Source organism: Lepisosteus platostomus, chromosome 9 (assembly GCF_059453375.1).
Source record: "Lepisosteus platostomus isolate fLepPlt1 chromosome 9, fLepPlt1.hap1, whole genome shotgun sequence".
NCBI lineage: Eukaryota > Metazoa > Chordata > Actinopteri > Semionotiformes > Lepisosteidae > Lepisosteus > Lepisosteus platostomus.
Window position 1 is genome coordinate 61,849,608 of NC_142619.1, and position 14,729 is coordinate 61,864,336.

General features: G+C 46.0%; 1 protein-coding gene across 1 annotated transcript in view; it reads right to left on the minus strand.

Annotated features, from left to right (window-relative positions):
* The window catches only part of tmtc1 (transmembrane O-mannosyltransferase targeting cadherins 1), a 129,679-nt gene that overhangs the window by 70,891 nt on the left and 44,059 nt on the right, over positions 1-14,729 (minus strand). The window contains exon 5 of the mRNA XM_088646086.1: positions 3,913-3,994. Within this exon, the coding sequence (XP_088502212.1) occupies positions 3,913-3,994 (82 nt within the window). The remainder of the gene's footprint in view (positions 1-3,912; positions 3,995-14,729) is intronic.

Sequence of the window (14,729 nt, forward strand, 5' to 3'; positions counted from 1 at the left end):
TAGGAACTGTATTTCAGAACAGTTTCTCTTATTTAACCACGAAAGGCTCTGTACATCTGTACTAGACGGTCAGAGCTAAGGTGCATGAGCCTAGGACAGGCACACTGAACTACTCCAACTACCATCTTGGGGGAAAGGCACATTTCGGGGCAAGTCCTCCGGTGCTGCCTAGACCCACTGCCAAGGGGCGTATCTCACTGGGGCAGGTATGCTGTGGAAGGGGGCTGTAATTGCAACAGACCTGCCACTAGGGGCCGCTACACAGCTTTCAACACTTGTAAATAGCTACACTAGAGGTGAATTAGGCAAGTATTTGGTTAATTGGTAATGAGGGGGTTAGAATCCCACATTCTCACATGGGTGCAATTAAGCCTCCGCTGCGGTATTTAAAGGCCATGCACAGTGCTGGTGGTGCTGAACGCTGTTTGAAGCCGACTGGTGTTGGTTATTTTATGCACTGTAAAGGCTTGAAATGAAGGCTTCTTTCATCTTTGTGGCTGCGCGTGGCAGGGTCAGGGCCCGCCCCACTAGGAGCCTGGGGGGACCAGGGGAGGGAGGGAGTCCTGCTCGGGCAGCGGCCGAAAGACGATGCTCCAACTCCACCAGGACTCGCACCCGGCACCTCGGAGACACGCTCGTGCTCGCGCAGAAACAGTACTTCCACGGTCACCGGAACTCTTCGCTCTTCCTGCTCTCAATCGTGCACACAAGGATATTCGGACAAACTGCAAGCGTGTTGGTGCACCCGATACACAGCCGCACTCTCTCGAACCGACGGCCAGCACCCCCTCCCGAGCCGGGGGGAAGGGAGGCGCAGCTGGAGGTAGGATACGGGCGTGACGAAACCCACTTCGGCACAAGCCGCTCCCTTGCACGCAGAGCTCCCACACGGATTAGGTTGCACTCACAATCCCCCATCCCCACAAGGGAATGGAAAAGAACTGCTGCCACATCAGGGTGTCTCCCTCAGCTCATGTTCCTGGGAATTCTGACATCACTCCTGACACCATGCAGCCCTTCCATTCTCCCGGACTTATTAAAGACAACAAGGACTGGAGCTGGAGCGGTGTTTGACGCTCCTTTGCACCGCTCATCAAACCAGCATCCAGGTTTGCCATTAATAATAATAATAATAATTAATAATTGCTTACACTTATATAGTGCTTTTCTGGACACTCTACTCAAAGCTCTTTACAGGTAATGGGGATCCCCTCCACCACCACCAGTGTGCAGCCCCACCTGGATGATGCAACGGCAGCCATAGTGTGCCAGAACGCTCCCCACACACCAGCTCTCAGTGGGGAGGAGAGCAGAGTGATGAAGCCAATTCATAGAGGGGGATTATTAGGAGGCCATGATTGGTAAGGGCCAATTGGAAATTTGGCCAGGACACCGGGGTTACACCCCTACTCTTTTCGAGAAACACCCTGGGATTTTTAATGACCACAGAGAGTCAGGACCTCGGTTTTACGTCTCATCCGAAGGACGGCACCTGTTTACAGTATAGTGTCCCCGTCACTATACTGGGGCATTAGGACCCACATGGACCGCAGGGTGAGCGCCCCCTGCTGGCCCCACTAACACCTCTTCCATTAAGCATCTTGTTCTCCCCCTCAATACAGCTACGTTCTTCTGTTAGGTCTCCCACCCTGCAATCAACTGTCTTGGAAACTTTACACTTTTCCTCCAGACCATTCTCTTCTTCAAAAGAAGGGGGCAGTTCATAATAGCGGGCAGCCCTGTCAACAGTGAACAAAACAGGAGTTTATACAATACGTGTACGCTGCTATCTCTGTTGGGCAACCAGCACTGCGGCAGAAATCGCTGTGGTTTCGAAAGGAGCAGGGATATGAAATAATGATACAGCTAGATAAGACTGAAGAATTAAAAAATGGCACAAGAGCGGGAAATGGCTGTATATTGGAAACTAGTAGGAATTCTGACATTGACTAACCTCCATATATCTGGTGTATGATTGTTTCCAGATTTTATAACATTTATTCTCAAGACCTATGAATATACACACACCTTAAACGATACAATAGTCATACAGAGCCTTGTGAAATAATTCACTTCCTGGGAGTGATGTCCCATTGTGTTGGACTGCAACATATCTACACATCTGTAAGTGAATATTTTTAATCAAACCCAAAATAAATCAAGGTCAAAATACTTGAACTAAACACTTTTATGGGAACAAGTTGTTAAATGTCAGCAAAAACAGCAAAGAAAAATAAAAAACTCAAATCTCAAATGTGCTGATTGCACAGGTATTCACCCTGTTGAATCAATACTTGGAAGAAGCACATTTGGCAGCAATTGCAGCTGTGCGTCTTTTTGAAGAAGACTACAAGCTTTGCACACACTGCTAACTTGCTCAAGACCCAGCAGGTTGATTTTTCAGAGTCAAATAAATCACACAAGCGACACTGCATCAGCAACTCAAGGATATTCGCTTTCTTATTTTTAATCCACACCAGTGTGGCTGAAGTTTTGTGACGTTGCCTTGGTAAAAGATGAATTTTGTTAAAAGTTAAATGCATTTTTGCAAACTCTGGATGGGATTTGAGATGTTTTCCAGGAACAAAAGTAGTTTTCAGATCTTTTTTCTTTTTTTGCCACGCTGCCATGCTGCCCAGCTTTGGCTCATTTACATTTTGGCTCAGTGGTTCACGATCTGCGCCTGTGGCTGGAAGGTTGCCGGTTCGTATCCTGCGGCCGGCAGAGGAATCCTACTCCGTTCGGCCCCTGAGCAAGGCCCTTCACCCCAAGTGCTCCAGGGGCGCCTGATAAATGGCTGACCCTGCGCTCTGACCCCCAGCTTCTCTCCCTGTCTGTGTGTCTCAGGGAGAGCAAGCTGGAGTCTGCGAAAAGACAAATTCCTAATGCAAGAAATTGTATATGGCCAATAAAGTGATCTCTCTCTCATTTTCTCCTGTCTCGGCCATTGAGAACTGTGGCTTTTTCCAGATCATCAGTGGCCTCACAATGGCCTCATTACCAGTTTCCTCCCTGCCTGGCTGCTCAGATTGCAGGGATGGCCTGATATAGGCTGGGTACCTTCAACCTCTTAATATTCAACTTCGCCATGCTCAAAGAGCCATTCAGAGTCGACTTTTCTTCTTTTCTTATGATCTGTACCTTTCTCACACACACGCCTGCAGTGTCCAATACTCACACACACACGCCTGCAGTGTCCAATACTCACTCACTCACACACACCTGCAGTGTCCAATACTCACTCACTCACTCACACACACACACCTGCAGTGTCCATAACTCACACACACACACCTGCAGAGTCCAATACTCACACACACACAAACACACACCCGCAGTGTCCAATACTCATACACACACACACCTACAGTGTTCAATACTCACTCACTCACTCACTCACACACAGGCACACACACACCTGCAGTGTCCAATACTCACTCACTCACACACACACACACACACACACACACACCTGCAGTGTCCAATACTCACTCACTCACAAACACACCTGCAGTGTCCAATACTCACTCACTCACACACACGCCTGCAGTGTCCAATACTCATACACACACACACCTACAGTGTTCAATACTCACTCACACACACACACACCTGCAGTGTCCAATACTCACTCACTCACACACACACACGCCTGCAGTGTCCAATACTCACACACACACACACCTACAGTGTCCAATACTCACACACATACACACACACACCTACAGTGTCCAATACTCACACACATACACACACACACCTACAGTGTCCAATACTCACACACATACACACACACACCTACAGTGTCCAATACTCACACACACACAAACCTACAGTGTCCAATACTCACACACATACACGCCTGCAGTGTCCAATACTCACTCACACCTGCAGTACAGCATCAATACTTACATACAGAGAAACCACTGTGGCTCTCTTGATGAATGGACTGGATATTCTCAGGAGATCTTTTATCCTGGCACAGGACAGACACCTGAAAAGCCAGAGAAACAGAATAATATTTCATTAAAAACCAGGCAGGCAAGGTTATTTTCTTTCCAGGTAATTACAAAGCATTATTGGTGCACAGGCTGGAAACCTGCACAAGGGTGTGAAGAGGTCCATTGTTCCCCACCTCGTCTAAAGTTACACACCAAATGTCTTGGATTACTGTGGCTTCAGGGTATTAGGCAGAAAGTGTTCGTCTTTTAAATCAATTAACTTCAAACTTCTCTCTTATCTTCATTGTAAAACGGCAGCTTTTTACATCATTTTATACAACGTCCCCGTGTCCTGATCGGCACTGCTGGGGAGATAAGTGCAGCACTATGATATTTTAAAGGTTTTGCTCCTCTAACAACATCCATTCAGTCATTTTAAATCTTGACTTAGTAAGGCTGATGTAAGTAATCAAAACTCTTCATGTGACATCATCTCTCACAGAAGCAGGGCCAGATTGAGGTGTTCGTAGGCCCTGGGCACTTTCACTCTGAAATGTGCAAAAAGAGGGGTGAACACCAATTGAATGACGCCGATTGACATGATGCACTTTAAACTATTCTCATGCTAGACCACCTGATTGATGGAGCGAGTCGAGTGACCGTCACTTCGATACTTCTAGTTTCTAGAACAGCCGCTAGATACTGTATGGTGATTGATCTGGAGCACCTTGAGTCGAATTGCAAGCAGGTTGTTTCAGTTTGTTTCTCGTGAGTCACTAGTGTCTCCCTCCTTCGTAGGCCCTAAAAATTTCGTAAGCCCTAGACATTGTGCCTATGAAATCCGGCACTGGGCACACAAAGTGGGCTATTTTGGGTTTCAGAATGTAAAAGATGAAATTGAGAAAGAGACCAAGCTGAAAATGATCAGAAACATCCTTTGTGGCACAGAGAATTGTAGGATCTCCAGCAATTGAAAAAAAAAACACTAAAAATGCTGTTTTCTGTTTAAGGAGGGTTTTAAAATAAGAGTACACAACTTTTTTTGAAACAAAGCCTTGATTATTTGCTTCAAAATGCTTTGCAAGTGTGGAGCTTGTAGCAAGAAACTAGAAATGACCTGTCACCTCTGAAAGGAGACAGAAATGCCCTGCTCCTCAACAGAGAGAGGGAAGTGAAACATTTTAATGAGAGAGGACTGGGGATCCCTGCTAGGTAACACTACAGCTGAGAAGAATTTACTTGGAAGTGCAATGCCAATTTAAACCTCCCCGCAACCACAAAATAAGAAGGGATTCATTTAGAAATGGATCTAAACAACCATTTGAAAACAGAGAGGTATCTGGAGGTGAACTTTGGAAAACAAGCTGCAGTAATCAAACACAACAAACAAGAAACGCTTCTTGATGTTGACAGCAGGCTTTGCTCCCTCTGTGCTTCTTTCAATTCCTCTCAATCTCCTGCAGGACACTCTCCAACCCGAAGACGGACAGGCTGGACAGGGGCATTGGGGCAAGTTTAGAGACACACTTTCCCCGTGCTGTACCTAAACAGGAGGCTCCTCACAGAGGGTGGCAGTTTAAGATGAAAATTTAAATACTTTTAAATCAATAGTACATTGCAAATACAATCTTTTTGCAATAATACATGGGACAGTGTTTTTTTTTCTTTAAGTACATCCTACAATGTATTAATCTTTCCATGGTTGTAGCTACAACAGGACTTTTTATATAAACTGGGGATCAATATTTTGATACCAGCTGCACAATAACCCAATGTGGCTCAGTGGTAGTTTCAAAGTGGGCTGTGCCTGTATGTACAGCCGTGAGCCTCCCCCTCCAACATGCCCACCTGCCCCTGCCACACCGCGGGGTCTCCAGGGCCCGAGGGGGGGGGGGGATCGGCACCGACTGGAAGACGGCTTTTTACAGCCCTTAGAGACCTTATTATAGAGCTAGTATATTTTTTACACCAAGGGGCTGTTTGTACCTGAGATTTCAGAATTCCATTTTTCAGCCTCAGACAGAACAGCAAGACCTGTCTCTTTGCCCTTGTGTTAATGCACAGTACTGTAGCTGGCCCAGATTCCACACTCTCTTTCCACATTCTTTTCATAGTCTTGGGATCGACATTTCGCTGGTTTTAGGCGGCTGTCTCAATTCTTTCAGCTTATGGTTGGTGGTAGCTGTGGGACTGTATGTATTGATCCAGCGAAATGGATGAAGCAGGACGTTCTGCAGACTGGAGACCTAAGTAAACCTTTTTATACCACAGGTGTTTTTAGGGCACCGATCAAAAATGTAGAAAGGCTGATCAATTTGAGCTACAGACGCAAATCAGTGGAACAGAACTTTAAAATTAATTTATCTTCTGCTCCCCTCCTCAACCAATAACGGAGAAGATAATGGGTCTGTACTTCCTGGGGATATTATTGAGGACTGATCGATTGCTCGGTTGCGTGGTACTGGGGAGCAGAGTGCGAGATCACTGTGAGCCAGTTGTAAATTCGCCATCACCCTTCGCTCTTGGGTGTCTTGCATTGAGAGACTCGACCAGCCCTGCTCTGTGTGCCTACACAGGTGGAGCTCAAGCCACGGGCTGCTACCTGCACCGGCAGCACATCTGCACAGATCTCTACAGCACAGCTGAGCAGAGCTCAAAGAAACAGGCCTTGAGTTGAAAGACTTGAAAGAGCTGGTGTTATATATCAATATGGTGATTTTAGACTTTCAGCTTTGCTTTTAAATGTTTGGCACCAACAGGTATCACTTAAATGCATCCGATTCTATTAAAATGCATATTCAATGCCAAATAAGGCTGAATGTCAAGAGTTCAGATAAAAAACAAACTGTAGTATGACAGTCTGAATTAAATAACATCTAATTTAAAACATCTACTTTTTTCTATGTGATGCTTAAATGGTACTGGACACATGGCAGCTGTAAATATTACAGGTATTGCAGAAGAGGATATCTTTAAACTACTGCATAATACAATAGCTTCTAAAGGATCGATAAAGATTTCATACCGCTGCACCAATACAAATTAATTCCATAAGAATGCCCAATTGCTGATATTTCCCTTGAATGATAGCAACCACCACACCCGCCATGAACATCAGACATCACCTCACCCGCGCCCCGACCACCAGACAGCTCTGATCAATACACTTCAGTGACGAGACTTTTTATCATTAATTTTGAAAAAAAGTGCATGAATCGAAAACCGCTTGCAACAGCAGCAGGTCCTACGTTGCAATTAATACTTTTTAATGAGCTCATTTCCATTTGGTGATGCCTTTTGGCACCAAACGCTTTAAAGCAGAAGCTCCGAAACAAAACAGAGGAAATGTTTTCACATGAAAAGACCCACAGGGGCTCATTTTCACTGTTGCTCTGTCGCCTCTTGTTCCCTAGACATTAATGCCATTTGTGAAAAAGCGCTCCTGCTGCACAAGACTAATTTTAACCCAAGCAGGTGTGTCGGCCGAGGCCTCAGAGACAGACAGCATCCTTTGGAAAGACAAGGCGTTTCGGGGAGATCTGACAGAGCTGAAGTGATGCTAACGGAACTAACTCCCATTGCCGTGCGGCGATTACCTGCTCCTACCCAACCAATTAATCACGGCTTTCCTGTGTGCTGGTTCTTAATCCCGCTCTTCAGAAAGAGCTGGCAGAGGGTTATGAAGCAACTCAGAAATAAATCAGGAGGTCGTGGCAGACAGTAAAATCTCGTATGTAAACGGGGCCCAGAGCACACGATGTCCAAGTTCAAGCAGTCCTAGCCTGCCTTCAGACACAGGTGTCCACTGTACAAGAGCAAGCACATTAGAAAAATAGTGTCAAACCTCAACCAGCAAGTACCAGTGCCCTTCTGTTCAATATTACAGATACACAGAAAGTCTGGGCTTCACTATAAACAACGCAGTGTGGCTCTCAACACCCACTCACTGTACACTGGAGCTTAATCAGAACACAAAAATAACAGCGCTTCAAACCTGGAAATAGCAGCAGAAGCCATACAGCATATGATTCATTGTCTAGCACACTGTAAAGCAAGGGTGTCCAGTTCTGGTCCTGGGGGGACTGTGTCTGCAGTAGGGCCACCCAGTCCTGGTCCTGAAGAAACAGTGTGTCTGTAGCAGATCTGTCCAGTCCTGGTCCTGGAGAGACAGTTTGTCTGTGGCAAGGCTGTCCAGTGCTGGTCCTGAAGTATGCCTGTAGCATGGGTAAAATATGGTCCTGGATTTTAGTCCAGTCCAGTCCTGGTCCTGGTCCTGGAGGGTCTGTATGTCTGTAGAAGGGCCGTCCAGTCCTGGTCCTGGAGGGTCTGTGTGTCTGTAGCAGGGCCGTCCAGTCCTGGTCCTGGAGAAACAGTGTGTCTGTAGTAGGGCTGTCTAGTCCTGGTCCTGGAGGTACAGTGTGTCTGTAGCAGGGCCGTCCAGTCCTGGTCCTGGAGAAAGTGTGTCTGTAGTAGGGCTGTCCAGTCACAGTCCTGGAGGGTCTGTATGTCTGTAGCAGGGCCGCCCAGACCTGGTCCTGGAGAAACAATGTGTCAGTAGGTTTGTTCTATAAAGCAGAAGCACCTGAATAACTGGGAGCTCTTAAATTGGTCCAGTTTGGTCCAACTAACACCAGCTCGTTGTTACAAGAGCAGAGATGGAATGAAAAGTTCCAGGACCAGGAATGATCACCCTTGATCTGAAGTCAGAAAGAGGTAGAGAGTAATGCGATATTCATCCTTAACGAAATTTAATTTTCTCTTATTGACATTTATTTTAAATATCTTCTGAAGGCTCACACCCGACTGCTATCCTTCAAGTGTACTCACGTAGTTTTATAGCACACATTCCTCTGCACATATTCTGCATGCTGGTGAATTAGTCATAAGACTTCAAAGGCATAGTACTGAAGAAGACCATTGCTTACGACTCCTCTACACTTAAATTCATCAGCAGATGCTGTTTTAAAGATTAATTTGCACGCTTGCGCCGATGTGTGCTAGAGAAGGTCAATCTGTCTCTGGAATAAATTATGTATTAAAGATCTGCTTCATTAAGCTGACCAAATATCAAAGCAGTTTACACAGACACCTTTACCTTTACTGCTCATCTCAGATGCCTGTTTCATGACAGAATAAACTACAACAGGCAGGTTCAGTCTCCTCACCCTGGGCAAGCAGCAGAATCCTGTACTGCACTGCTTTTATTTATTGCATTTCTTTCTCCAGCTTGAAATAGCAGAGTTTGGGCATCACATTAAATGGACAAGTTTCTGAACCCAGCAGGTCAAGAAGCTGTCTGGTCTGTCTGGGCAGCAGCCCAACAAGAATCACCACAGTGACAGCCGGATTTTCTTTCATCCATGAGCAAAAAATGATTAAAGGAATGAAACATACAATAAAGCATCAGTGTTCCTGGATGTTGTTAATCTGCTAGATTAACCGTAGATAACAGGACCTTATCGAGCAAATCGCTAAAGCAGAGCACAAACAAATCTAAAACTTTTATAGACATGTATTTTAAGGACTTTGGCCCCGTCACAGGAACTCCCTGCCATTTCTGGACCTTGATCCTGCCAGTTATTACAGAATCAATCCTTAATTTTTTAATTAACCCAGGTCCAATACTTCAGGATCAGCTGCAGCAGCAGCCCTGGAACAGGACTGGGAGGAATTTAAGAAATAGATGTTTTTCCATCACCAATGCAAGAGGGAAAAAAAAGTTGGCAAACTGCTCGACTGCCATGTAAAGACAAACACAAACCTGCAGGCAGTTCCAGTTTTACCCACATTCTCCTTTGGGATTGCCCTTAAATCAGATGGTTAACCCCCCACCCTTTTGACTGAGCAGCACGAACTCCTCTTCCGCTCTGCTTCTGCCTGGCCAAGGCACAGGATTTCTGAACACTGGGGGCTAATCATAAAACCACAACTTCCTCCTTTTTCCAGTTCAGCAGAAGGTCAGGTCAGAGCTCTTGGCTGAAGTCCATGCCCTTTGTAATGAGCAGCACACAGTCTGCAGGCACTCTGAAAAACACTTCTGCAAGAGCAAGGAATCAAGTTCTTCCCTGCAATCACAGAGTTTAATGACAGACGACAGTATAGAATATCTGAGAGTCAGAACTGTATAAAGTGCCTTATTAATCCTGAAATGAATGCAAGTGCCCCTCTAGTGCTTGTGTTGAATAAACAGAAAAGTACATGTATTTAAAATCTTTTGGCTTTCACTATTTACATAACGGAATTGCACCGAATCTCATTTTCCACATTTTAGTTATCATTGCCAAACACAATTTAAGATTTATTTACACGGATGACCTTGAAATCCACATATACAGCAGACCAGGACGTTAAACTGGTCCAATGTGAGTGAAGTGTCACACCTGGGATTTGAAACCACGGCCACAGCCCTGACCTCTCCTCCACACTGCTGCCCAGCAATCTTTGCGTTCAAACAATCTTTGCGAGTGGCAAGACTCGATCAGCTCATGGCTGGAAGCAGAAAGCAAACTGTTCAGCTTCTAAGCAAAAATGCAAGAATTTTTGCAGAACAAAGCTGAGTTCTGTAGTCCAGAGCAGGGGGTCCCAGACAAGCCCACTGCCAGTCACTGCAGCAGAGTGCTTAAATTATATTGCCCTTGAACTGAACAGACAGGTTTCTTGATTTGGAACCTCTGCCATTTCAGACGAATCTTAATGCAATGCGGGACCTGCATTAAGCTGAAATAAGTAAACGAGCTTCAATGAGATCAGTAATGGGTTCAGTTACGGAACAGAGCTCAGGTGCAATGGAAACAGCAGGTCTGGGGCCCGCTGGCTTAGATGTTGTAGACTCGAGCCTGGGCAGCAGGGGTGTGCCACTGGGGCCGTTTTCAGTGATGTCTGGTGAGGGGCAATTTGAACGTGGGTGGGTAAAAAATCAATAATCATTGGTTCCAGATTTTAAAACATTAAAAGAAAAGAGAAAACAGCACAAGTAGTTTAGAAACTGCTTGATGATTCTTAATTATAGTGATTCCCTGCAAGCTGTTTTTCATCTTGTAATTGCACTAGCACTTCAGGAAAATACCTTTATCTTTAGTTTTACTGCTGAGCACCGTTGGAGATGATTAAGAAAAGGCATGGGTACAAGTTTCATGTTTTTATGTGGCTATTGTATAAACAGGATAAACTGTGCACAGCACTTTGGTATATGAATTCTACAATACAATTCAGTGTTTATTCCAAACTGTACAATCTTAAAGTCATATATCTTCAGAAGTTTAAGTAGGTAGCTGTGTCAGCATGCGTAGGCTGCAAAGGAACAAGTAATATTTTATTTCACGCTCAAAAGAGAAGAAAGAAAACACAACGTTTCAGCTGTGGAGCCTTCTTCGGGTGTACAACTTATATCTTTCCTCCCATTCATGCTTCCCAGCTCACAGCAGAAAAACAACCAAGCCCCCTGGCTTGGAGATGCTCAGACTCAAAAGGGAATGTGACTTTTCTCCAGCTCTCATAAAACATCGGAACGGTTTACAGAACAGAGGCGCCATTCAGCCACCCAGCCCATGTGGGTGGAGCTAATTGATCCCAGGACCTCATCCAGGCCTTTTTGGAGGAAGCCAGAATATTGGCTTCAGCAACACGACTGGGTGTCTTGTTCCAGACTCCCACAGTCCTTTGCTCTCTCCCTGGGCAAGGAGGAATGAATAAACAGCCTTCCTAGACAAGGAAAAGTGTAAATTCTGAAATTTAAAATGACACTGCACGAATATTAATTATTGCGGTTCTTGCTTTAAAAAAAGATTCCCCAGTAGAGTTATCTATAGGATTCAGAGACCTCCGGAGTGTGTAGTGAAGAACCACCACTTATTGATCTCAGTCAGTCCATCCAAAAGAAACCAGAACCTGCCAGCAGGAAAGGAAGCCCTGCCCTTAAGGACAGATTTCCACTGGGTAGACGCCACACAGCAGGGCCAAACCAGCCTGCACCGCAGAGTTTGTGGAGGTGGATCAGTTCTGGTTCAGCGGAGACTCCTTTGTATTTCTACTATTTTCTAGCAAACTACCCTTTCAACAACGTACAGAAGAAAGAAGAAAATGTGACTCGGGATTCTCAGACTGAAGGGCTCAAAATCAATGTTCCCCCCCCACACACACACAAAAACGGCACAGAGCAGTTAAAATAGTCTCAATTTTAAATGCAACCACGGTCCATAAATATAATAATAATGTAATTATGTAATCATAATATAATAATGTATAAAATATATCATATTATATATGATATAAATATATAATGTATAAAATATAAATATATAATGTATAAAATAAATATATCCAATGTGCCACCGCAATGCATCACATGCTAACATCAGAAACGCTAAGGGGGGTCTGCTTATGCTCCAAAAAGATGCTAATATGGTGTTTGATTAATTATTTTTTTAATACTGGCAAAAAATTCACAAAATTAATGCTTAGCTTTTTATAAAAGCGACAAGCACCACAGCGGTTAACAAATGGCAACTCGTTCATCAAGACCAGCACGAGCAATTCAAGGCTGAGAGGCTGACATTTACAGCTGGTCCAGATGCACATAGGGAACGGCGACCTTGAGAAATGTCATGGCCCGAGCTGGAGAAAAAGACTAATTTCACAGTCACTACAGGAAAGACATGTCAGAGCGCGAGGAAGCATTATCTCTGGGAAACAGCAGTAGTAGGAAATCGGTTGGGAATGGCTCTGGAAAAGGGGAAGAGACACTCCTGGGGTGTTTCCCATCACTCACACTCAGCTCCCTCCGCCCACCCCCTGCTGGCAAGAAATTCAAGAGACTCCGAATGCCGGCTCGCTGGTCTATGGGTATGATTGTCACTTTGGGTGCGAGAGGTCGCGGGTTCAAATCCCGGACGAGCCCTACTTTGGTGGAGCGGTGGCTCTGTGGCTCAGGATCTGCGCCTGTGGCTGGAAGGTTACCAGTTCGTAACCTGCACCTGGCGGAGGAATCCTACTCCGTTGGGCCCCTGAGCAAGGCCCTTCACCCCAGCTGCTCCAGGGGTGCTGTATAAATGGCTGACCCTGCGCTCTGACCCCCAGCTTCTCTCCCTGTCTGTGTGTCTCATGGAGAGCAAGCCGGGGTCTCCAAAAAGAAATTCTTCATACAAGAAATTGTATAAGGCCAATAAAGTGATCTGATCTGATGTTATCTTGAGCTTCCTGTCCCCAGCTGCTAGAGAAGCCGAGTGGCTCCAGGCCCACATTCCACTTTCAGTCCAAACTGAACCTCTGATATACACAAACATTACACGTGCCAGACTTACAAAAGGGTTGTTTTTGCAACAGTGGAGAGCCGATGGTTAATGTTTTTAAAAGTCCAAGGGTTTCCGCCAGGTACTCCAGTTTCCTCCCACCCTCCAGAGCCATGCTGGGAGGTAACTGGTCGCGGCTGGAGTGTGTGCATCTGTCTGCCCTGCGCTGGCTAGGCGCCCTGTCCAGGATGTACCCTGCCTTGTGCCCATTGCTTGCTGGGAGGGTCTCCAGCTCTCCAGCGACCCTGAACCGGATAAAGCGCTGACCTGCGGGATGGATGGAAAACCCCACTGTGGAACCGGCAGCTGCTAATGAACACGGTCCCAGGGACAAGAGAGATGTGCTGCCCAAGGCCCACGGCGCACACAGCCAGCGCCGGGGCAGCGGGAGAACCGCAGGGCCAAGAGGCTCACCCCAACCGGCGGGTTCTCCGCCGAGGTGACCAGCTAGCTCAAGAAGCCATTAGTGAAGCAGGCGCTCCAGGGCCTGACCGCAGACAGGAAGAGCCATTCAATTCGTATGCTGCTGTGATGAAGTGCTCACAACAAGGCCACACAATGACTCCAGAAACAGCTCGACGAGTGTTATTTCAAACGGTTTTATTTATTGTATTTCAAAGCACTAGAACATGCAATGCACAGATCTGAAAACCAGACAGCGCTGGTGTGCACAATTAACTGTGAAGCTCTAGACATCAGACGGCCCTTTAAACCTCAGATGCTTTTTCTGATTTGACCTGCTAGCAGCACATCCTGCATTCAGAGACAATTGTGGGTTTGACGGGTCCGACGGCTCTCCCTACACACATGGGGTCAAATCGGTTTTTACAGGAGCCATATCACCCTGCAACTCAAACTGGCAGCCCACTGAAGCTCAGCAGGTGTGAGCCTGGTCAGTACCTGGATGGGAGACCTCCTGGGAAAAACTAAGGCTGCTGCTGGAAGAGGTGTTAGTGGGGCCAGCAGGGGGCGCTCACCCTGCAGTCCATGTGGGTCCTAATGCCCCAGTATAGTGATGGGGACACTATACTGTAAACAGGCACCGTCCTTCAGATGAGATGTAAAACCGAGGTCCTGACTGTCTGTGGTCATTAAAAATCCCAGGGCGTTTCTTGAAAAGAGTAGGGGTGTAACCCTGGCATCCTGGCCAAATTTCCCATTGGCCCTTACCAATCATGGCCTCCTAATAATCCTCATCTATGAACTGGCTTCATTACTCTGCTCTCCTCCCCACTGAGAGCTGATGTGTGGTGAGTGTTCTGGCGCAGTATGGCTGCCCACTGGGGCTGCACACTGGTGGTGGTGGAGGGGATCCCCATTACCTGTAAAGCACTTTGAGTGGAGTGGAGTGTCCAGGAAAGCTCTATGTAAGTGTAAGCAATTATAATTATTATAATTATTATTTATAAAGCATCATTTCTTGTTCTGCACCCCAAAGGCAGTATGTGCAAAGTATTTTGCTGTATGTGCAAGGACATACAGCAAAACAAGGGCATTAAAA